The sequence below is a fragment of the Oryctolagus cuniculus genome, chromosome 13 (genome assembly GCF_051225735.1).
Source record: "Oryctolagus cuniculus isolate XC-2025 breed Fujian yellow rabbit chromosome 13, ASM5122573v1, whole genome shotgun sequence".
Classification (NCBI taxonomy): domain Eukaryota; kingdom Metazoa; phylum Chordata; class Mammalia; order Lagomorpha; family Leporidae; genus Oryctolagus; species Oryctolagus cuniculus.
This window is the reverse complement of record NC_142879.1, coordinates 31,054,745-31,080,149: the sequence shown is the minus strand read 5'-3', so window position 1 is coordinate 31,080,149 and position 25,405 is coordinate 31,054,745. Positions and strand designations below refer to the sequence as shown.

Genomic DNA, 25,405 nt, shown 5'->3' with positions numbered 1-25,405 from the left:
AATGCAAAATGGAGAATAATTGGGTTGAGGAGCTCCTGGGATATTAGTGGTGCTGCAGGCAGGAAAGCAGGCATTGGAAAATAAATGACAAATTAGTATGCTTAATCTCTTTATTGTGAATCAGATGCCACAGCAGAGGTTCATAATACATTAATAAACACCAGTTAATGCAACTGAGATACTCTCAAATTTACATGGGTGCTAAGAATCCTTCTCCAACCAAGTGAGCAGGTTTATTGAATGGTTTCCCTATAGGTAAGTGGGCCTTTGGGGTATAAACCTAGGGCAAGAACAGTAACTATTATGTGTGTTTAGTTACTATGTGCTTAAGCACCTGGGGACCTTCCCAGTGTTTCATTCTTTCCAAGCTTCTCTATGGTATCCCCAGCTGGGGTGGATCTCTCTATGGCCCCATTTTATAGATAAGTCACTTACTGCTCAGAGAAGTTAAGTGACTTACCAAATATTGCTCAGTGTCAGTCAAGCAAGAGTTTGAATCTGAATTGTCTGACTTCAAAATTCATGTTCTTGCCTCCTCCTCTTATCTGTAGAATCCAAATCTCTATTACTTGTAACTATAATAGAAATTTTAATATCCTATGAGTTAAACCAGATTCCCTGACTCACTGTAACTAGATTTGATGAGATGACAAATGTAACTAAATTCCGAAATGTTACTAACTTCCTTTCTTCATATGTCTTTTATGACATAAGGGAGTCCTATGACATTTTACATGGTGGAAACTCTGAGACACACAGAGTCCCAGCTGAGCCACTTAGTGTGCAGAAGTATCACTAGCCAGGCTTGGCAAGGCTGCTGCTGGTCATATCATGTGTTTAACAAACAACACTATCTGAGTCTATTCTCGCATCTTCAGAACATGTGTTTTCCATCCCAGCTCGTGGGATCTGTGGGTGGCTGAGCTTCTTTATAATTAACCCCATCTGCCTTACCTCTGGTTGCTCCACTAGCTGATACGCCACAGCATTGAACTGCTGAGCTGTCATCGTCTTTTGTTCTCAGGGATGTCATGATTCTCATTCTTGTGGGGATGATGTTTTGTCTCTGGAGCCCTCTTGTCCTGATCTGTGTCCATCCTGTCCTCGTTACAATGTGGCATAGAAGGCTTGTCTGTCTGGTTGACCAGAGAGGTTTTTGCCAGCTACCACCTTTCTCATTTATTCACACAGGGCTACCTGCTGTATGGTTAGTTAAGACATGGTTGCATTAGAAATGGGAAAGAGAAGCTGATATCTGGTCCAGGTCTTAGAGAGGAGGGAGCAGATTAAAAAAAAAATGCAGAAGCGGTGGGAACTACAGGAACTAGTTTATATCTGAGCCCAAGCTACCAGAATTTATTTCTAAGAAAGGAAGAAAAGACAGAACGCAGTGAAGAATGCCAAAAACTAGCATCTTTCATTTTCTTACAGGATCTAGAAATGCTGCTTGTCTGCTCAGAGGTGGTTGCTCTCTTCTCTGCCTTGTTCATTATGCAGTCTTCTGTAAGCAAACAGCTGTGCAGCAATTGGAGGCAGGTAGACCCCCCAAGAATAAGTCAAATAGAAACATTCTCCAGTCACGGGCTATGCAGACAGAAACTTCTCTTGTAATTTGATTTTCACAAAGCACTTAAATGTATCTACTGAGTTTTGCCAGGCAAAAGCAACAATTTCCTCTTCTTCCAGTCAACCTTGAGGAAACAGAGACACAGAACCTTTAGTGTCTTTGTGTGATAACTCTCAAGTCTGTGGTTGACTCCCTACCTTGGTAGCTCTGGGGGGTAGCTGTGCCTCTTTCCTTCCCGAGGCCAGCCTGTTAGTGTTTTCTCTGAATAACCTGTGATCATGTAATGGAGAAACAGTATTACCTCTGTTTTAATGACCCTCCCTGATTTTGACAGTGGCCGCCAGTGTGCCAGAGTCAGCTCCTTGGACACTGTTTTTGTTCTACATGCCTCAGTACTACGACAAAAACTATTTACGTTTTGCTTGAATAGCTTAAACACCATTTTAGAAGACTTTAGATTGCTTTTGAACATATTTGAATGCATCTTTAGCCATCACTGGGCTTAAAATGGAAACTCTTTTTTCAGCTTATCTGTATTAAACACCTGTAAAAATCAATGGTACTGTATTTTTTCTTATAATGCTCTGTTCCTTTAACTAATGCCAGAAATAATGCACAATTTATTCTACCGTGTTCTTTTCCCTTTGCCTGATGTTCTCTGGTAGTAAGTGGCATAGTGTATAAGAACTCACTTCTGCTGACTTAATGGTAAAATTGCCAGGTTGATGTTGAAATTCAACCAATTGTAGCCTAATCCTCAAGAAGAAATTTGCTGTCTCTCCTACTGATTATCATCCGTCTTCTTCATAATGAATATGCAGAAAGTTTATTTTATTTTTTGCAAGTGCACATACTTACATACATGGCCAGCAGGAGAGGTGAGAGTTAACTAAGGATGTTTTTTGAGCATTGTTATTTTTCCCTAAAATCAGAAGTCATTACATTTATATTGAAAATACTGAGTGGTTTGTATGAGCTTTATGCCAAAGTTAGATTAGTGTGCTGTAGTCCATTACAAATGTAGAAGATTGACCATTTTTTATGAGTTAGAATAAAAAATATGATAATAATGTCTTCTCATCATCATAAAGAGATGATAACGACTAAATGAAATATTTATATTATCTCATTTTATTTGATAGGTTCCATCTTCTCCCATTCCAAACACTTCCTGGAGAGCAGCCGTAGCCTCCTGGTTGAAGATGAAATCTTTGTAGGGTTCAGGTCCTTCATGTTTGTGCCAACAAATGTCCAGTGTTTTATTCATTTTTCCCTTTAGTTTCTGACATTTGTTTTTGCCTCTCAGAGCAGAACCCAATGATTTAGTAGTATGTTTTGTCTAGGACTGTGTATAAAACTGGTTACCTGTTCTCTAAGCATCTCCTGTTTGTTCCCAAATATTGCTTTTTGGAAAGCAGGGCTAATTCTTAAACAAACATGGAATCCATAAATACATATCTACATACCCATACTCATTTGGCCTTTGTATCTGGGTTCTGCATCCATGATTCAACCAACTGCAGATATAAAACATTTTTTAAAAAATTGAATCTGTATTGAACCTGTGTAGACTTTTTTTTGTCATGATTACATAAACAATGCAGCATAACAGCTATTTACATAGCATTTAGATTGTGTTAGGTATTATAAGTAATCCAAGAGATGATTTACCATACACGAGAGAATGTGCATAGGTTACATGCAAACACGGACCATTGTATATATAAAGGACTTGAGCATCTGTGAATTTTGGTTTCCCCAGGGTTTTTTTGTTGTTGTTGTTTTTTTGTTGTTTTTTTTTTTTTTTTTGACAGGCAGAGTTAGACAGTGAGAGAGACAGAGAGAAAGGTCTTCCTTCCGTTGGTTCACCCCCCAAATGGCCACTACAGCTGGCGCACTGCGCCGATCCAAAGCTAGGAGCCAGGTGCTTCCTCCTGGTCTCCCATGCAGGTGCAGGGCCCAAGCACTTGGGCCACCCTCCACTGCCTTCCCAGGCCATAGCAGAGAGCTGGCCTGGAAGAGGAACAACCGGGACAGAATCTGGCACCCCAACCAGGACTAGAACCTGGGGTGCCGGCGCTGCAGGTGGAGGATTAGCCAAGTGAGCCACGGCACTGGCCTCCCCAGGGGTTCTTGAAGCCAATGCTCCACAGACATGGAGAGACAGTTGTATAACACTGCGTGTGTGTGTGTGTGTGTGTGTGTGTGATGTATTTGACGTATTCATTTTTGTTTAAGAATTAACCTCCCTTTCCTGAAAGAGTACTTGGGAAGGCAAGTTTTATATATATCAAAAATATCTTGCAGACTTAAATATAAATCTGCCCTCTTACTGACCAGCATATTCTGAATACCACTGTCTTTTTATTAGCTCCATCTTGAGGCTTCCAAAACTGTACTGTAAAAATGATGTCTACTCCCTTCATGTACTATCTTGCCTTCTCAACTGGACTCATTCCACTCTTATGTTTTCTCTTAGACTTCTGTAGAAATACTGACACATATGCTGCTATAAAGTCATTTGTAACACTGCATGCTCTGAACACAGACATACAGGTTGTAACCAAGAGCAAAAAAGGAGTAGAAATGGCATGGAAGAAAAGGATCATGGGGGACTGGCTCTGTGGCATAGGTCAAGCCTCCACCTGCTGTGCCAATATGCCATTTGGGTACCAGTTCAAGTCCCAGCTGCCAATCCAGCAGTGCAGGATGGCCCAAGTATTTGGGCTCCTTTACCCACATGAGAGACCTGGAAGAAGCTTCTGGCTCCTGGCTTCAGTCAGGTACAGCTCTGACCATTTGGGGAGTGAACCAGCAGATGGAAGATATCTCTCCCTCTCCCCTCCCTCTCTCCCCCTCCCCTTCCCCTCTTCCTCTCCCTCTGTATCACTGCCTTTCGGATAAATAAACAAATCATAAAAAAAAAGAGAAGGGTCAGGCATTCCTGCCATTTCCACAAAAGCATCAGTGCAGATCTCGTGGGATGTGACACAGGTTTCAGAGGAACTCAAGTCCTAGTGATATCTGACTGTGGAAAAGTGGGTGACCTGGCCCAGCTGCTGCCCTGTTTTCCCTACCACTGCTCACAAAAGGCTGCAAGCGTTTGCAGGAACAGTTTTCTGGCGTGTGGCTGTGTCATAGTGCTTTCATGTGAACTGAACCCTCCCTCCCTCTCTTCTCCTCTCCCTCTCTCTCTTCCTCGTTGCCTGCGCTCATCTCATTGAAGTCAGAGAAAAGAAGAAAGATTTGAGGCTTGCCCAATTTGTTCTGACATAAAGAGATGTTTAGCTCTGTGCAAGGTGGAGGAGGCAAGCCGAGTGCCTGACTGACATTTCAATGCTATGAATGTGGAGACTGCCTTCTCCATCTCCTCCTCGGGGCTGCTGCTGCCCAGAGACAGACCTCTTGCTATTCTACTGCCAGTGGGGGCGCCAGTCTCAAGCGCTCTATACCATTTAGATGAGCAGACGAAGACAATGCTTTCTGTACGGGATTTGCTTTCTGCAGGAGGCTTCAGGTTTGGCTAAAGCCAAGGAAAGCATTTCTGAGAAACTAAACTTTAGCTCTTCATTGTTTGTTTTATTTATTTGAAAGAGGGGGTCTCTCAACTGCTGATTCACTTCCCAAATGCCTGCAACAGCTGGGGCTGGACTAGGCCGAAGGCAGGGAACTGGAAATAAATCCAGGTCTCCCTCATGGGTGACAGGGACCCTAGCACATGAGCCATCACCTGCTGCCTTGCAACGTGTGCATTATCAGGAAGCTGGACTAGGGAGTAGAACCAGAGCAGGAAGCCAGACCCTCTGATATGGGATGTGTCCTAAGCGGTGTCTTCACCTCTGTGCCAAACTTCCACCCTGAAATTTGTACAAAATACCCTATTTCCTGAAATTTCCATAAATCATTTTGGATTCAGCACCAAAAGATTGCCATCTCCCAGCCTCCTTAACTCCATCATGTGCAACCTTTCAAATGATAGAACTGTAACTCAACACACTATATCCTGTGAATTAGTTACTGTACCCAGTTCATTTTGTTGTACTTGACTGGATGTCTTTTTGTATTTTGCCCTTTACTATAACAAAGCAATCAAATCCTGTTCAGTTGAGGTATTACGTTATAGTAAAAAGATAACACAAATGCAAACAGCATTGTGTAGCTGGGAAGAGAATTGTATAGTCATAGTTCTAAAACCTAGGCTTCATTAATTATCCTTTATAACTCTTCTTGATTTATTATTAACATTAGGAAAAGATCTAGTTGGAAAAACAGTATCCACCTTGCAGGATTGCTGTGAAAATTGACTAAGATAATTTGGAAATTTGCAATAGCACTTAGTGTATAAATATTAGACCAGAAATCATGAAAGTAAGCACACCAGAACATAGTAGTCACTTAACAGTTTCTTTCTCTGCCCCCTCTCCTTCCTCCCTTTCTGAATTCTTTTCTTCTTTCCTTCCCACTTGAGGAGAAAAAAACAGGAGGAAGGTCATGTGACAGAATTATATGATATGATGTTCTACATCTGGATTTTATGAACAAAGCGGGTGGTTAGGTTGGATCCAAGATGGGACAAAGTGTTCAAGTAAACTTTTGCACATGATTGTAACTAAACTTGATGTTTTAATCTCCTGCTTTTACATTTTAGACTCCTTGATGATTTCTGATCAAGACTCATCCCAGCCTCTGGTTCCGGGCAATCCATTTTGCATGGGTTTTGTCTCAATCTCCTAAGTAACCAAGGCTCGGATGTCAGGGCACCTCCCATTATCTATGTACCATGCTTCAGCTTCAGAGTAGGAAGGGCACTCAAGTATCAGGAATAGCAAATTTTATCAGCATGGCTATAAAACCTTTTGGAACATGCTTGGATGTTTCTCTAAATCTCAACAAAAAGACTCCTTCCTGAAAAAGGTCTCATTTTAATCTGTTGTGATCAGTGTAGAAAGAATCCCACCTTGGAAGGGAAGTTGGGTAAAAGGATATTTTCTTTTTAAAGAACAAGTTTTTATTTATTTGATTTATTTGAAGGGCAGAGAGAGAGAAAAGGCAGGAGGAGAGTTCTCCCATCTGTTGGTTCACTGCCCAAATGCCTACAACAGCCAGGGCTGGGTCATGCCAGAGCTGGGGGCCAGGAACTCTATCCAGGTCTCCCATATGGGCCACACGGCCCCAGTAGCTTTAGCCATTATCTGCTGTCTCCCAGAGTGTGCATTAGCAGAAGCTGGAATGGGGAACAGAGCTGAGACTTGAACCCAGGCACTGGGTGTGGCATCTTAACTGCAATGCCAAACACTTGCCCCAGTATATTTCCAAGATTTCCTTCAACTTCAGGACTCTAGAACATCTTGATTCCACAATAGAAATACACCCAGTGCTGCAGTTCTCCATAACTACCTGTGAGATTAGCAAATGTTCCTCCACCCCTGAATATATTGGGCTTTGAGATTTGGCTGGAATGCACAGGGTCAGACTCAGCTGTAGTCACTACTCTTACTGCTTAATGAGCCAGGTTTTCTAGGTAGCCATCCTCAAACCCCGTCTCTCACTCCCACCCACCCTTCTGAAAACTGTAGTCACAATGCATGAGGCATTTTTATATTGGCGGAAGAAAGAGACACTGCAAAGAGGGATGAAGAGCAAAGTAGAAAGTCTCTGCCTTCTCCCACCTGGCCTAGCCGAGACCTGCTTCCTTCCTGTCAAACATCTGTTTCCCAGAGTTCCTCACCATGTCACCAAAGTGAGACTGCCCCTACCCTGCTCCAAATATAAAGCATTGTACCCCATCCAGTTAGTATTTTCTATCCAACATTTAATTATTTTTGATGACCTTGAAAAACAAAAAAGTAGGACAGAGTCTAGTTTAGAAGCTCAACTTGATATCCTCCTAACAGCAAGGTGTTGTGTTTTTTCTATAACTGAAAACCACTCTGATCCAACTGCAAGACCTGGACTGTATCCCGAGAAAGCACTGAAGAGATTTTAGCACTCACAAAATGGCAATACATCTCTCATAGAAAATCGTGGGATGCCGCAGAGACCCTACCCCTACCGCCATTGTGAGTGAAACGAGGTCATTAAATAATGGAGCAGTAGTGTTAGAATTTGGGGGAGCTCCCAACTTGTTCTGTAAGCCAAAAACTGGTTTACCAATATGCATGGCAAACCCAGGCTCAAGGATGCCATGAACTTGATTGTTAATTGTCAGTTACTGATTACAGCTACCCCTAGAATACATTAAAGCTCAAAAAATACAGAATAGGTTCCTTAATCCAGAACGTGGGATTGCTAGGCTATCGCGTACAGGAGGAAGCTGCAGATGAGTTACAGAGCCCAGGCCTCACAGATAGGATTCCTTTACAAGCCCACTGGTACCCATTATGCATTCCCTCTCTACTATAGTGAGGTAAAGGCAATCACATCATTTGATGATGGGTTTATTCTCTCCAAATTTCAAGATTGAAATAGAAAGACGACACCTGAATGTAATTCCCAGGGCAGCCGAGCGCTGTCCAGCCCTTCGCGAGATGCACAAAAGCAAGCGAGGCCCGAAGCAGTCTATTAGGGGATTTGTTTCGTCGCGTTCAGTATTTCTTACATTCGAGTTTTACCCGATACTTAATTTAACTCCACAAGTAATATAATACACTGGGGCAGGACTAGAGCGAGGTGAATGGTATTGCAGCCTGCACATTCTGCCTGACCTTGCAGCTGAGTATTAATTTGAAGTAGCGGAATTAAAATTTTCTATTCTTTTGCACTGTCATGCCTCACATTGATAAGCACAAAGAAATGTAAATAAAAAAGACCGATTTCAAAACCTTCCCTACAACCTTTTTGTTTTATGACAAAAGACAGTTAATTAACATACTAGCAGTAAGCAGCCTTCCCAAACTCACGCTAATTATGTATTCTGTTGACCGTGACTCTAGTCATAAGGTAATTGGCTTGCAGCAACATGACATTTCAAATCATCTCTTGAAATTACATCAAAAAGCCAGCCTGTTTTGTTTTGATAGGGGAACAATCAATTTGATAAGTGGTAACACAGCTCATTGTTTCACATTAATTAGACTAATTGCTGCATGTTAGCCTCTGAAATAGACAGAACTTGGAGAAGACAAAGGCTGCGGCCTTTAGCATGCAGTGCGTGTGATGGTTCCACTTGCTTGCACATACTGTAGGCAGAAAACAGAGCTGTTAGGAGGCAGCCTTGCGGGAGGCGGGGTGTTAACAGTAGTCTGATGTGTTATGCTTAATACACTGGCTTTCAATTATACCATCCAGGTTCCATGTCCCACGGAGGAAAGAAAGAGTGGCTCCGAAGATGAGCGCGCTCTCCCAGCTAACCAGGTTTGGGTTCCCAGGGAGTTACAGCACCCTTGCAGGCATCCTGTCTCCTTCAAAACCCAGAGGTTCTTAGGTCCCTGCAAGGAGGCCCTCTTATGTCCCTTGTGGTATTCTGGGAATAAACACCTTTAAAAACAACAAACAAACAAAGCCAAAACAAAATCAAATACTTAGAGGAACAAAGAAAAGATTCCCAGTTAGAAGAGTGCTTTCATCTACAGGGATTCTGCAAACTGCCATGGCGGGGCCCTAAGGCTGGAGCCCTACAAATGCCACTCCCTCAGTCTGACAGACAGTCCCTCTGTTGATTCTCAAGACCACCAATTTGGCCAAATTGGACAGTGTGATCTTTATGCCAAAGCACATAGCAATCTCAACCAGCAGCGAAAAGAATTTCACTTGTGACCCGCCTGGACTTCTGATGCTCACATAGGTTGATGGGATCGTGTTACCGGGTGTCTGATGCAATGGAACAGATCTGCTGTCCAAGTAAGAGGCATCCAGCACTTTAAAAAACCCACATGCACTCCCTCCAGCACCCTGACGTTGTCTGGTTACAGCTTCGGAGCACTGCTAACTCACTCAACAAACATGCCAATCGGGGGACCTGTGTGTGTGGACCATTTCATGCCTACACTGTTTTCATCTGTGAAGTGGGAAATCAGTCTACATATCTGATTCTGCCGTTGCGTGTCACCAAATTCAGTGAGGTTAGATAGCAAATCCTCTTTGTTGGCTTCGGGCTGAATTTGCTCTAAGAGACCAAGTCTCAAAGAACAGACTCTGCTAACTGCTACAGCAGCTCGATTCAAAGAATAGTTTGCACATGTTCGTGGTATGGAAAAGATTTTCTGTTTCTCACTAGTTTCTTCAGCTAGACCAAGAGTGGTGTTGTCTTTGAACAGGAAGTACAGCAAAAATAAACATAACAGTGTTTTCATAAGATACACAGCCGCATTACACATCCCAAAATTGTAAGTACCGTGTTCCTCCATTTGTAAATGCTTATGGGCTTTCATTTGGAAATTGTAGAGTGAAATAGGACAGTGAGATTTGGACCTGGCTTGGAAAATGAATTAGCAACATTTAAACGAGAATGATGTGCTTCTCTGTATGAAGGGGAGCGGGGAGGAGGTGGGGTGCTGGGCTGACATTTGTACCAAAGGAGAGCATTTCAATTCTTCTTTTTATCACTCCCTCAAAGGGATGATCCTTTTGCAGAAACTTCAAAGCACAAATTTGTGCGGAAGGTTTAATTTGGTTATTTAAAAAAAAAATAGTGTGTGGTGTTGCAAAAGTAAGCAATTAAATGATTGCTCCTACAAGTTAATAAATCTTCAACAGCCTTTTAAAAAGGTACAAGGGTTTGCGATTTAAGCGTGCTAATGTGCTGTTTTCCCTCTAAAATCCCAAGGTTTATTCAGAAGGTAAATGATGGGAAAAAAAAAAAAGCACAAGATTGAAGCCCTTTAACATGCAGTTTAAGTGCTAGTTCCACTTGCCTGAGCACAAGTTGGAAGTAGCTTTGTTAGGATTCTAGCCGGCATCCCCGCTGTCACTGCTGGTGCTTGTGTAGTCAAGCCGTCCTCTGTACAGAGCAAATCTTTGCTCAGTTAAGCGAGCGTCAGTCACTGGTAAGCTTGGCTGCCGGCCCAGGGCTGTTAGGCTTCTCCCTGCTACACCTGAATGAGATATTGATGAGACATCGCTACCCACACAGAGTTGAGAAACTGGATAAATAAATAAATAAATTAAATTGTCATGAAGCTGACAGAATAATTTTAAAAATGCAACTTACACTTCCAGGGAACAAGCAGAACAAGGCAACGGGTGCTTGGTGTGAGGCGATACGCTATTTGCTTGTTGGAATCCTTTTTTTTTTTTTCCTACCTTAAAATTGGGAATTGGGAAGGAGAAGGTGGCTGAAAGAAGATAGGTGCTGGCAAATGACAGCCTGTAGACAACCTTTTGGGCCAGTCACTTGTGTAAATCCAATAAGTTCTGCCCTTCTCCTCTGCTGAACAAAAGCTCCCCCCAAACAAAACGTTGTAGGATAAAGTTGCAAGGCTTTGGAGTGGGGAGAAAACTCTTGACAGTAGGTAATTTCTGCTGAGGGGAAAAATAAGGATCAGGGAAAATCAGGGACGAGTAGGAAAAAAAAAAAAAGACATAAAGGAGGAATCGTTTTTAAATAGGAATGGCTGGCAGAGCTATTAATCACACAGAGTGCTCCGAGCTACAGGGGTTGTGTGAATATAGCGAAGACCAAAGGACAGAGTCTCGACAGCAAGCCCTAAATATGCCACCAGGACGCCCACGCAGAATGTAAGAGCGACGACCTGTACGAATACGCTTTGAGAAGTCTAGAAAAAAATGCAGGGAATTTTAGTAAATATTTAGATGATTTGACTTTGGCTATTTGGGTTAAGATTCTGTTTGTGATGTTACTCTCATTCCAGTGTGGAAAAAGTGAATTTCATTGATGTCTATGGAGTGGTTGTGCAGCAGTGTTTGATGAAAGCCGGGGGGTGGGGTGGGGGTGGGCGTGGGGTATGCTCCTGAACTTGAATACTCCAGTGAGCCTTTGTTTCAAGAAACTATTAGTTGGGGTTTGCAGGAAGAAATCAGAAATTACTGTACATTCTGAAGACTTAATAACTTCTTTTAACAGATTCAGTACTCTTGTAGTGTGCATGTGCTATTTTAATGCATAATTTCTCGTGAACATTATGTAATTTCTCCTTAGAACTGTGCCTGTAGTGAAAAGGGATAATTCCATGGTTGCTGCCATTCTGTTCTGTAAGGGTCACCCCATGTTCCTGCCAGGTAACTGCTGTGGGATTCCATAGTTTTGGTGAGGGGGTAACAACAGGATGGTGGACTGTGGCCCTTGTCCCTCCCCTTGGTCACTCCTCTGAACACAGACCCTCTCACTGACTTCATAGAATCTGGACTTTGATGGCCTAGATAAAGACAAATCTATTGCAAACAAATGAAAACGTGAATGCCTGAGCTGTTATTGAGTGGTCACTGTAATGGACATACATGTGGTATAAGTCATTGAGAGAATATCTTCAAGGTATGTGAAATCACTGTTCCCTTTAGCATTTCTTTACCTCTCTTAACTTTGGTTCCATAATCTGTAATCAGGGGTAGGAATATCTACCTGGTAGGGTTGCTGGGGAAACAAAGTAAATGTAAAGTTCTCAGGTTGCTGCTTGGCACATGTGAAATGCTTCATGGTAGCCATGTTGAGAAACATGGGATATTCCTGTATGGTTGTGAAGGATGGGCATAAACATTGGGAAGTTTCTTCTCACGTATCCATGGCTGGATTTGTGAATGTGCCACCTGTGTAGTTACACAGGGTCCTATGCTCAGAAGGGCCCTACGCTTGGTTTAATGTTCTATTCTCACCATCTTGAAATTCTTAGTAATTTGTAGCAAGGGGCCCTCATTTCCACTTTCCTTTTTTTTTTTTTTTTTTTTTTTTTTTTTTTTTTTTTGACAGGCAGAGTGGACAGTGAGAGAGAGAGACAGAAAGAAAGGTCTTCCTTTGCCGTTGGTTCACCCCCCAATGGCCGTCGTGGCTGATGCGCTGCGCGCCGGCACCGCAAGGCAGAGGATTAGCCTAGTGAGCTGCGGCACCGGCCCATTTCCACTTTCCATTGGGTTCCACAATGCACGTAACTGGTCCCTTTTTTTCTTTTTTAAAATTTTTATTTATTTTGATTTTATTTGAAAGGTAGAGAAACGAAGAGATATCTTCCATTCACTGGTTTATCCCCCAAATTCCTCTAACAGCTAGGGCTGGACTAGGTTAAAGCCAGGAGCCCGGAACTTATTACAGCTTTCCCATTAAGCCATCATCTCTTCCTCCCAGGGTATGCATTGGTAGGAAGCTGGATCAAAATTAAAGGAGCAGGGACTTGAATCAGGTACTCTGATAGGTGATGCAGGCGTCCCAAGTGCATCTTAACTGCTGTGCCAAACACTTATCAGTAACTGACCCATTTTGATCTCACATTTTAAAAAACTTTTTCTTTGCTTTCTTTCTACAGAGTATTTTTGAGTAATGGGATGATGCAAATATATGCAATAGGGACCAGATGGAAAAACAAAATAAGTAGGATCTCCTCCAAGGTAGAAGCCAGCTCCCAAGTTTCAAGAGTTGGTCCTACACAACTAAGTAGAAGAGAGACACTAACCAGATTTTTTTAATGGGCAAATGACTTGCTTAGACATTTATGTCCAAAGAAAGACATAAAAAATGGCCGGCCAACAGGTTTATGAAAAGTGCCAAACATCATTCATCATCAGGTGTCGCTCCCCCTCTTCGTGGAGGAACGACACAGGACCCTGCGCTGTTCTTTTGTCTGCTCGGCCCTCCCCGGGTTTGCTGCTGGTTCTTCCCGGGTTGGCTACTGTCCCTTCCACCTCCGTGGCAGGGCGGTTCCCCCTGCCACATTCCCCACTTCTGCAGGGGAGCGGCACACCGCCGGCCGGCTCTCTCGGGGGCTGCACAGGTGTTCCCCTTAGATGTTCCTGGTGCATGCCGTCTCTCTCCTCCTTTATAGTCCTCTTCCACCAATCCCAACTCTGCTACCCACACGCCGAGTATGCTGCTCTCCTCCAATCAGGAGCAGGTCCCACAGTTTATTGGTTGAACTGGAGGCAGCTGTGTAGAAGCTGTTTCCCTTCTCAGCACCATATTGTGGGAGAGCAGATGCATAGAATAAGTCTTAATTCCAGTAACTTAGTCTAGTCCGAGTTGCTCCCAGTTGCTCCCCACAATCAGGGAATTACAAATCAAAACCACCCTGAGATGTGACCTCCCACAGCTTAGGATGGCCATGGTCAAAAAGACAAGGTAAGTGGTGTTGGCAAGGATGTGGAGGAAAGGGAACCCTTGTACACTCCTGATGGGCATGTAAATGCAGCTGTTGTAGATAAAAGCATTGAACTTCTTGAAGAAATTGAAAATAGAACTACTTTATGCCCCAACAAGCTTTCTTCTGTGTCTATAGTGAGAGGAAGTGACAGACATCATCAGCTCATAAACATATCTACATTCTCATACTCATGGCAGTATTCTTTACAACATCCGAGATATGGAGATGACCAGGTGTCCATCAGCAGACTAATGGGTAAAGAAACTGTGCTGTATGTGAAACACATGAACTATTATGCAGCCTTTAAAAAGGAGATCTTGCCATCTGCCACTACATAGATGAACCTGGAGAACATTAGGCTCAGTGAAATGAGACAGACACAGATAGAGATTACTGCAAAATTTCCCTTTTAAGTGGGATCTTATTTTAAAAATCAGATATACGTGGGTAGAGAATAAAGCAGTTGCTATAAGGAGCCAGGGGAATATGGAAAATGTGGAGATGTAGGTCAAAGAATATGAAGTAGCAGATATGAAGGATGTGCAAGTCTAGAGATGTCATGAACAATAGGAGAGCCATAGTTATAATATACTTGAGATTTTGGCTAAAAGTATAGATTTTGGACGTTCTTACTACACACATGCACATATACATACATACACAGGAGTAACTGTAAGATGATGACTATGTAATTTGTATGAGTGTTGTAACCATTTTTTGCCATCTGTACTTGTATAAAACATGTTATATACCTTAAATATTAAATGTAATCATATTTAAGTATTTTAAATACATTAACATTTTAAAATAACTGATAGGAAATTAAATGGATGGCATAGAGTGCAAATCAGTATCTGTTATTCTGCAAAATGAAATTAGCTATATAATTCTTATTCTATTTGATAATATATTATCATTAAATTCTTGCTTACTCCAAGGACTTAAAGCATTTTTGTTTAGCACAAGCCTTTATAAGTTTAGGAGTCTATAAGCCTTTAACACATGGGGCCATGAGAGAGCCCGTGTTGGGGTGGGTTTGGTTGTGGGCAGAGAGGTGAGTTAGCAGACTCTGAAATGAAGGTTCAATTTTGTGAGTGCATATAGTTTTCTATGAAGAAGGTGCACAACTCTGATCAGATCCTCAAAGGAGCCTCTGGCCCAAAAGTAATTAAAGACCCCTGCTTTGGTATTTCAATTTGAGAAAATGGTATTTCTCTCTTGGTAAAGCAGAATGCTCTCTATAATGGCTTACCATTATTAAAGGGATACTTTCGTGGTTTTAATGGGCCCACATCTATCAACTGTGTATTTTGAAAAAGTGTTTCCTCTTTTTCTCTCCAGCCTGTGCTCTGACTGCCATGGCAAATCCAGCATATAGAGATGCCCCACTTGGCCATTGAGAAAGTTTGTGTGTCACTGGCTACTTATGGGTGCATTCAGTTTGTTGTTCTGCATTGTTTTTAGAATTCATATCATTGATGTGCTTGGGGCATGGGTGACAAGATGTTAATGGCTTCCTGACTGGCCAGACAACTGTGTTGAGAGGTGTTAAGTTTTAGGTAAAATCGTTTTATTCATTCAAATTCACCTGCTGTGTTTATTCATTTACAACTGAGTTTTTTATCTACTTTTCTCACAGTTAACATTTTTTAAAACTTTATTTATTTAAAAGGCAGAGTGAAGAGTGAGAGTGAAAATGCTTAGATTCTTTGGGTCACTCCTCAGATGCCACAACAGCCAGGGCCAAAAAAGGCCAAAGCCAGGACCCAGGAACTCAATCTAGGTCTCCCACGTGGTTGGCATGCACTCAGGTACTTGAGCCATTATCTGCCAGCCAAGGTGCACATTAGTAGGAACCTGGATGGGAAGCAGGGGCAAGATTCTATCCCAGGCATTCTGATAGGAGATGTGGGTATCCCAGGCAGAGGTTTAACCTGCTGGACCCAATGCCCAGCCCACTTTTAGCAGTTTGGCTTCCTTTCTTTGTTTGAGTGAAATTTCACTGGAAAGTGCAGAAATTCTTCCTCTCTTCTTCTCTTCCCCCCACCTTGCTAAATTAGGACAGTTTGCTTACAAATAAATGTATGGTTTTCTGAGGGAAACCCCTGTCAAGAGCATTGCAGAGCCCCCATATCTGCAGGTTCTGCATCCATAGACTCACCTCGCTGTGACCTGGAAAATTTCAGAAAAATATGCATCAGTACTGAACAAGTGCAGACTCTTTTTCTGACCAGTATAACCCAGGCGTGGGGAACGTCCCAGTCCATGGGCCATATTAATGCCCTTCAAATCATTTGGCTTGGTCCTGCCAAGGCAATTTCAGGTGAGACTTGACATTCAATAAATCTATAGAAAGCTAATGTTTACATTGATAATTCTGTATGGCTCGTGAATGATGTTATAAGTATTCAAATGGCCCTTGCCAGAAAAAAAGTTTCCCCACCCCTACAATAATACAGTATAACAACTATGTGCATAGAATTTACATTGTATTACAAATACAGGTAATCTGGATATGATTGAAAGCATATGGGAGGGTCACAAATACTATACCATTTTGTGCTAGGAACTTGAGCATCTGTAGATTTTGGTCTGAAGATTAGTCCCAGAACCAATACCCTGTAAGTATTGAAGGTGCTTTTATGTGCTTCTGGGACTAGGTAAATTATCATCCCAGATGACTGACAAATGAGGCATTCACAGATCTCATTAGAGGTAAGAGAAATACCTAGAATAGTTCTATCGTGCTTTGTCTAGTTTGTGTTTAAGCGGAGTTGGTGGAAGTATAATTTTGTCCTGTTGGTTGAGACTGCAAGTGTTTGATTGCCATGTAAAAACTTCATTGTGATGTCTCCCAGTCTCCTTGGTTCTTTCTATCATCTCATTTTCCTCATGCCTCTCCTTTAAATTCTTGCCAGTCTATTTAGAGTCTGAACTGAGAAGTCATTGATGGCATCCAGAATTCTCTATTATCTTCTTGTGTATGGAACAGCTTATGTCCCTGGGTAAGCTGTAAGCTCCTAGAAGCCTAAAGCCCATCTTCTTTGTGCCATACCCATTGTTAAGGCTTTTAAGTCCTCTAATGGAATGACTCTGGTGATTGCTTCTTATCTTTTTTTTTAAGATTTATTTATTATTTGAAAGACAGAGAGAGAGAGAGAGAGAGAGAGAGAGAGAGAGAAAGAAAGAAAGAGAGATCTTCCATCTGCTGGTTCACCCCCAAATGACCACAATGGCTGTAGCTGGGCCATACCAAAGCCTGGAGCCAGGAGCTTCATCTGGGCCTCCCAAGTGAGTGCAGGGGCTCAAGCACTTGGGCCTTCCTCTGCTGCTTTCCTAGGTGCATTAACAGAGAGCTGGATCAGAAGTGGAGCAGCCGGAACTGGAACCAGTGCCATGTGTGATGCCAGCATCACAGGCTGAGGCTTAACCCACTATGCCACAACACTAGCCCCAAGGTTCTCACATTTTTAAGAAATAAGCAATCTTTGTCAAGTAATGCAAAAATCAAGCTTGCTTTTGGGGGTAGAAATTAACTGAGCTGAAGGCCCTTATACAACCAACTTTGTCCTTTCCTCTTTTAATCGTGTAGTGAGCTTTAAAAATGATGACAACATGATTCTGGTCCTTGACTTCTTGAGCTGTATTCAGTTGTCAGATAGTTCAGTGTGAAGGCAAGGAGGACAGCTTTCCATCGAGTCTTTTCTTTCTCTGAAGAAGAAGGCTAGGGATTTCTCAGGTTCATTGTCTCTGAAGATACAGCTCGGTGCAGTCCAGGGAAATTATTTTACAGCAAAAGGCTGTCCTTTCCACATGTGCAACTTGAACTTTCCTTTGGTCAAATGTCAGCAATGCCAAGCAAACCCTTTGCTATTCTTCTTTCTGTTTGGTAGACTCTTTTCACCAACACCGGAGTCCTGACTCCAATGCCTGCTTCCCAGACACCGCTGTCTCTGAGACAGACTTGTTAGTGGGAAGAAAAGAAATGTCACCCTGTTAATGTCAGCTGACACAAGCACTTCTCCTAGGAGACTTCCAAATGGACGCATCTTTATTTCTCTACATGGTCACAGGGTTATTTCAGCTCTTTATGGAACCTATGTTTTCCAAATAGGAATGTATTAGAATATGGGAGTTGGTAGATCTGGAGGGATGGATGCACTACAAAGTATCAAAACTAATTCTTGGTACTGTAGAATATAGTTCCTATTTGTGGGAACAGGAGAGGATATTTGATCCTTGACTCTCCCCAAGCTGTCTGAGTTACCAAGAGAAACTTACCTTTAGGAATGCTTTCTCTAAGTCATATTGAGTGTAGCCCTGCTGTCCCCTAAGCTCAAGACCTGCAGGAGTTTATTTCTTCCACACTTACGTCAGCCCTTAGCCTTTCCCAGCATGCTGTCATATCTTAGCTGGTGAGGCCAAGTTTTAGTTTGTAATCATGAATGCTTGTAAGGCATGAGGCCAAGGCTTCCTAAATTGCTCACTGAACCTCATTGTAAATTTATATTGAACTCTTAATGGTGGGAGCATTAAAAAAATTAGAGCTTCTGAAAGGTGATCTCATTTCAAAATTTTTTCTTGTCTATATTCTCCAAGTTAAGCCACATTATTAATAAAAAAAAAATCTTAGTTAAGCCAGAAATCTGGAAGTGTAATTGTCATTGAATTTACTTTAATGATAAAAACAGGAAGATGATCATTCATTCAAAAAACAGTTATTGAATCTTGAATCTGCTATGTCCTTAGGCAACTCCCCCATGCCTAAAGATGAATTAAAAAAAAAACAAAAAAACAAAAAACAAAAAACAACTTGTCCTCAAGTCCCTTGGAAATTAGAAGGAAAAAAAAAAAAATCTCACTTCAATCCTATGGTTCCTTTTAGTTACCTGAAAACTTAATGGTTTAAAACAGCAATTATCTATGTTCTTACCAGTTTCTGCAGGTCAGGAAGATAGGCCAGGCTTACCTGTCTCAGGATCTCTCAGGAGGTTTCTCTCAAGATGCTCATTGGTGACATTGTGGCATAGCATGTTAAGCCACTGCCTGGAGTGCTGGCATCCTAGGTGGGTGCCGGTTCATGTCCTGGCTGCTCCACTTCCGATCTACCTCCATGATAATGGCCTGGAAAGAGCAGTGGGAGATGACCCAAGTGTTTGGGCCCCTGCCAACCATGTAGGAGACCTGGGTGGAGCTCCTGGTTCTTGATTCTTGGCTTCGGCCAGGGCTGCGGCCATCTGGGGAGTGAACCAGCAGATAGAAGGTGGATCTCCCGTGCACCCCTATCCTCCTCCCTCTTTTTTTCTGACTTTGAAATGCATATATAAATCTTTTTTTTTTTTTTTTTTAAAGATACCAGCTGGACACTAGTCATCAGAAGACATGATAGGGCAAGATCTGCTCACAGGCTCCCTCATGTGACTGTCTGCTGGAGGTCGCAATTCTTTGTCTCTGGACCCTGCCATGTCACTGTTGACATACGAACAGCAGCTGGCTTCCCCCAAAGCAAGTGATCTTAGAGTCGGGAAGGGAGGCCAAAACAGAAGCTGCCGTGTCTTTTATGACCCAACCTCAGGAGTGACAAATCATTAATTCTGTATTCTATTGGTCACATGGACCAATCCTTGTGCATTATGGGAGGGGCCTATGCAAATATGTGAATACCAGAAGTGGGGACTAACCTGGCAAAATACTACTGGACTTCCTGTGGGGAGCAACTCGGACTAGACTAAGTTACTCGAATTAAGACTTATTATATGCATCTGCTCTCCCACAATATGGCGCTGGGAGAGGAGTAAACAGCTTCTGCACAGCTGCCTCTCACCAACTTGACAAGCTGCAGGACCTGCTCCTGATTGGAGGAGAGCAGTGTACTCGGCGTGTGGGTAGCAGAGTTGGGATTGGTGGAAGAGGACTATAAAGGAGGAGAGAGACAACATGCACCAGGAACACCTGGAGGAACATCTGAGCAGCCCCCGAGAGAGCCGGCCGGTGGTGTGCCGCTCCCCCGCGGAAGTGGGGAAAGTGGCAGGGGGAACCGCCCTTCCACGAAGGTGGAAGGGTCGGTAGCCAACCCGGGAAGAACCAGCAGCAAACCCTGGGAGGGCCGAGCAGACAAAAGAACAGCGCAGGGTCCTGTGTCGTTCCTCCACGAAGAGGGGGAGCGACAACTTCCATGTAAATACTGACCTGCTCAGTTCCTAAGATAACAGTGAAGAAGCAGGGATAGAAATATTTGGATTCTAGTTAATGCAATGGGAAGAAAAGGGCAACAAAATGTAGAAGGGGGATTGTGGACAAAAAAGATAAATATAGATCAACCAAAAGGGATAGCAGCCTGGGATATCTGTATAGGGAATTTTTGGGGTAGAAATTCTGAATTCTGACTTTTGCTGTGATTCTGATTTTGCAAAGAAAGGGATTTAAAGTTACTGATCATATTCCTATCAGCAGCAGTCTAGAAGCACTTATTTTTCACTAAGGAATCACGATGCCTCATAAAAATTGAAATAGAAACAGCATGAAAGGTTGTATTTGAATGAGTCCCTGCTGTAGCTCCCATAGTATGGCATCCAAATCAACTGTAGCTAAGCAATTTGTCTTCATGCACTACTACATTTAATGCAGGGTTTGTTATAAAATAATCTAAGACAAAAATTTTGAGGTACATTTGCAAAATTATTTTTTTTTAATTTTTTTTTTTGACAGGCAGAGTTAGACAGTGAGAGAGAGACAGAGAGAAAGGTCTTCCTTTTTCCATTGGTTCACCCCCCAAGTGGCTGCTACAGCCATCCGAAGCCAGGAGCCAGGTGCTTCCTCCTGGTCTCCCATGCGGGTGCAGGGACCAAGCACTTGGGCCATCCTCCACTGCACTCCTGGGCCACAGCAGAGAGCTGGCCTGGAAGAGGGGCAACCGGGACAGAATCCGGCGTCCCGACCGGGACTAGAACCCGGTGTGCCGGCACCACAGGCGGAGGATTAGCCTAGTGAACTGCAGCGCCAGCCAAAATTATTTCTGATTTGGTATGGGATGGCATATTCTACTGCATGGTTCTCTGTCTGAATCACGTCATAATAAAGAAGTCTATTAAAGAGCATTTATTCATTCGATGAACATGGACCATTTTTCCCAATGTCCCTACCCCATCTCTACTTCAAATAAGTAAAAGAGCCCTAAGTAGGTATGATTTTTGCTCATCTTTTGCTCCTGAATATTTGTTTTGAATGTAATAGTAAAAGACTAAAAATATCTAAACAACCTGTCTCCCCCTGGCCTTCCCTGGCTTAACCTGGCAAAAACCCTGGAAATATAGAGACAGTAATAGCTAGAGGAGGTAGAGGGAGAATAAATTACATTGATAATACTTTCTGTACTTATCCTCAAACTGACTTCAAATCCTTGCTTAACGCAGGACTAGATCTGGGAAAATAAGGCAAATATAGGTAAGAAATGGGATTTTTTAACCAATTATCCCTGGGTGTCACAGAGATAGGAATAATAGTGACAACATGCTGTTTGTCATTGTGTATGCACTGAGATAGGTCGTTTGGTCTACATCATTAAATATTTCTCTTAAATGTAGTATTTTGGATGCAATGCTCTTGGTAAGATGCACTAATTATAGGTAATGCGAGGAAACTTTGACCCTGCCTCTAAGAGCTTGAAAATAATTTTTCTCATATTTCTTATTCTGAGAACAAAAAATCTAGCTGACAGCAATGGGACTAATTGTAACTTACTTTTCTTTTTTAAAAAATTGAAGATAAAGAAAGAGCTGAATGCTACATGCTAGGCTGTACAGTATCTAGGCCTCAATTTCCTCATCTGTAAAACTAAGAAGAATCTAGTTGATTTGTCAGGTTTCTCTTAGTTGTATCAAAAAGAGGGTATATTATCTAAATCACTTACTAATTTATATATATATATATGATGTATTTACAAGTGGTATGATAGGTATGATAAAAATTACTGTGCTCATAAAATAAGTTTATATTTTCAGTAATAAAAACATTTGTCTCATAAAGTAAAATTCAAGATGACTTTCATAAATATATCTTAGAATGTGTTTGTGAGAGTGGGAAGATCCATGGCTCCAGTATCTTCATAGTGATGCACACCTGTCAGAAACTGAAGTGATGGTTTTGTAGCTAATCTTTTCAGAGATCAGATCTTTCCGTAGATAGGTTGATCTCTGAGATACAGAGTGCATTCTTTACTCTGCTTAGTTTTCATGTTAAGAAAGCTTTCAACTAAAAGTAGCAGAAATGCCATTTAATGTTGGCTTAAAATTAAGCATTTAATCATCCCACATCAGAAGAAGCTTGGGGATAAGTATTCCCTGTTTTGTTCAACTGATCTGAAGTGTTGAAATTTTAGATAGGTGTCTCTTTTTCTTTTGGCTTTTCCATTAAAAGCCAAGTAGCTAACTATTCTAAACCAACCCTGGGTGAAGAGGGTGAAATTACTACAGCTGACTAAATCATCTTAATTCATTATGTCCCTCTTCAAGTCTTTCTTACCCCTACAATCTGATCCTCAAATTTATATTTCCAACCTTATTTCCCATTGCCTCTACCAGATTCCTCTACAAGAGCCCAATTTCCTTCTGCTATTTGCTGGAATACATCTTATATATTTTTAATTTTGTACCATAATTTTTTCTCCATCCTCTTTGCAAGTTAAAGTCCTATCAAAATATTATAAAGATTCACTTCCAGTTCTTTAATCTTGTCTGATCACTCCAGCTAGATGGAATTGCTTTTTCCTTTATATTCTTATATTAATTTATATTTAATGTTTATATAGAAGCATTTTATAGAATTATTTATTTCCATAGTACATTAGATTAAAACATAAAATATGGCCATTTGAATTCTAGAGACAGGCAACTGGCTCAAAAGAGGTGAGTGAGTTTAAGACATCATACCAGCCAATATTAGATTGAGGACTTGAATGAGTTGGGGATAATTAGCTGCTGCTGCTGCTGCTTCTTTTTTTTTTTTTTGGACAGGCAGAGTGGACAGTAAGAGAGAGAGAAAGAGAGAAAGGTCTTCCTTTGCTGTTGGTTCACCCTCCAATGGCTGCTACGGCCAGTGCGCTGTGGCCAGCGCACTGCGCTGATCCAAAGCCAGGAGCCAGGTGCTTCTCCTGGTCTCCCATGGGGTGCAGGGCCCAAGCACTTGGGCCATCCTCCACTGTCTTCCTGGGCCACAGCACAGAGCTGGCCTGGAAGAGGGGCAACTGGGACAGAATCCGGCGCCCTGACCGGGACTAGAACCTGGGCTGCCAGCGCCGCAAAGCGGAGGATTAGCCTAGTGAGCCGCGGCGCCCGCCGATAATTAGCTTCTATAACAAATATCTCCCAGCCAGCGCCGCGGCTCACTAGGCTAATCCTCCACCTTGCGGTGCTGGCAGCCCAGGTTCTAGTCCCGGTCGGGGCACCGGATTCTGTCCCGGTTGCCCCTCTTCCAGGCCAGCTCTCTGCTGTGGCCAGGGAGGGCAGTGGAGGATGGCCCAAGTGCTTGGGCCCTGCACCCCATGGGAGACCAGGATAAGTACCTGGCTCCTGCCATCAGATCAGCACAGTGCGCCGGCTGCGGCGGCCATTGGAGGGTGAACCAACAGCAAAGGAAGACCTTTCTCTCTGTCTCTCTCTCTCACTGTCCACTCTGCCTGTCAAAAAAATATAAAAAAAATAAATAAAAAAAAAAATAAAAAGTCATTGTCCTTTAAAAATAAAAAAACAAATATCTCCCAGATTGTGTGCAATAAAGAATGTATTTGCTGATTTTCATTCATGCACTAGACTACAATGAATCTCTAGGTTGACAGGCAACTCTGCCTCTCAGAGTTACTTAGAAGAACCAGGATAGCAGTTTTTCCCTCTTCATCGTATGACTTTCAAGGCTGCATTGACATTGGTCATTCTAGCCAAGGAAAGAGGTAAAGGGCAAAGTTAAGAAAGAAATATTTTCTCTTGAGTAAGTGAAGTGGAAGTTGCACTTTTGCTCGTAATTCCCTGGCAATAGCTGAGTCACATGGCCCACCCAGCCCCTAGGTGGGGAAATGTGGACTCTCCTTGGGTCAGGGAAATGAGGAGGAAGACACCTGGGAGGACAGGTATGGGGTCTGTCACAGACCTAGGGTACGGATCTCTGCTTCCAGCTCTGGTGGCCTATCTCCTATGTCATGCTTGTTTTTTTCCATTTCTACTAATGAAGGACATTTTGGGATTGTGAAAAATACTGCATCTAAGAGTTCAGTTTTCCCAGACATCTAGAAAGGACTCTTAGTTTCTAAACTTTAGTTTTCTCCTGTGTGAAAATGATTCCCAAAATCTGGGGCCGGTGTTGTAGCACAGTGAATTAAACTGCCACCTGCAAAGCTGGCACCCCATATGGGCACCAGATCCAGCTCCCTGCTAATAGCCTAGGAAAGCAGCAGCAGATGGTCCAAGTACTTGGGCCCCTGCCACCCACAAGAAAGATTGGGATAGAGTTCCAGGCTCCTGGCTTGAGCCTAGTCCAGCCCAGGCCATTGAAGCCACTTTGGGAGTGAACCAGCAGATGAAAGATACTCTCTCTCTCTCTCTCTCTCTCTCTGTGTGTGTGTGTGTGTGTGTGTATCCGTCCCTCTCTCTCTGTAACTCTTTCAAATAAAAATAAATATAAAAAAGTTCCCCAAACCTTATCAAGTTTTAAAATGTTATGAGTTTGCCATTTGTGAAAAATCCATTCAACAGTTCACTTGGGGGTATCCAAAATGTGCCAAGTGTTACACACTTACTGCTTGTTTCCTCTATTATATAGTTATCTTTCTACCCAGACATTGCCTGTAATGTAATGTTACCTGGCTGACTCCAATGGTAATCAGACTGGAATTTGATGATAGTGGTGCAAAGCACATATGGCACTGGCAGTAATAGAGCCAACTTACTGTTATTTACTTTGGGTTGTTCAGACCTTCTTTTACCACTAGCTGAAATTCCTGTTGGGATTATATGTGGCTTCTTCCGTGCCTCTTCTCTATTTTGTGCAGGACTTTGTGTATTTGTATTAGGTTTACTTTCTCAATATAATAGTTTACTCCATGAGAACAGCTAACATTTTTTATTGTTTATTTGGTGTCAAGCCCATATTTCCAACCCAGAACTAAGCATATAGTACAATACAGCTTTCTGAAGTTGAATTATTTGTCATTCTGTATACTTTCTTTTTCTGTATGAATTCAGCTCCTGAGATCTTGTTCCTTTATATTTAGTTTGTTTCCAATTTATGCTGCTTATTGTTACATTTCTGTGGTGTTTGGTTTAGTTTTTACCCTTGGAGATAAAGCCAGAAGAAAGGAAAGTCCAGTGGAAGACCTTACCCTTGCTGTGCATGAATCTAAGTGAATTACAATACTTAATCAGTTTAAGGGAGGGAATCCTTTAGTTCTCCTAGACTGCTCAGATCCTATTTAAAAAAAAAAAAAAAAAAAAGACAGCAGTTTTACTTTATAGACACAAAGAACAGCATGCGTTTTCCACTTCCCTGGGGGCTGACCTTTCATTCCCTGGACTGTGCCCTGCCTAGACTCCCACTGCTGTCTGGGCAA

At 42.3% G+C, this 25,405-nt stretch overlaps 1 protein-coding gene across 18 annotated transcripts in view; it reads left to right on the top strand.

Annotated features, from left to right (window-relative positions):
* Positions 1-25,405, top strand: part of ESRRG (estrogen related receptor gamma) — a 657,282-nt gene that overhangs the window by 319,803 nt on the left and 312,074 nt on the right. The window contains exon 1 of one of the 18 annotated variants that reach the window (XM_089312190.1): positions 9,436-9,891. The exons of the other annotated variants lie outside the window; for them this stretch is intronic. Coding sequence (XP_089168316.1) covers positions 9,755-9,891 — 137 coding nt within the window. The 5' untranslated portion in view covers positions 9,436-9,754. Of the gene's footprint in view, positions 1-9,435; positions 9,892-25,405 lie in introns of those variants that run through there. 18 annotated transcript variants of the gene reach the window in all.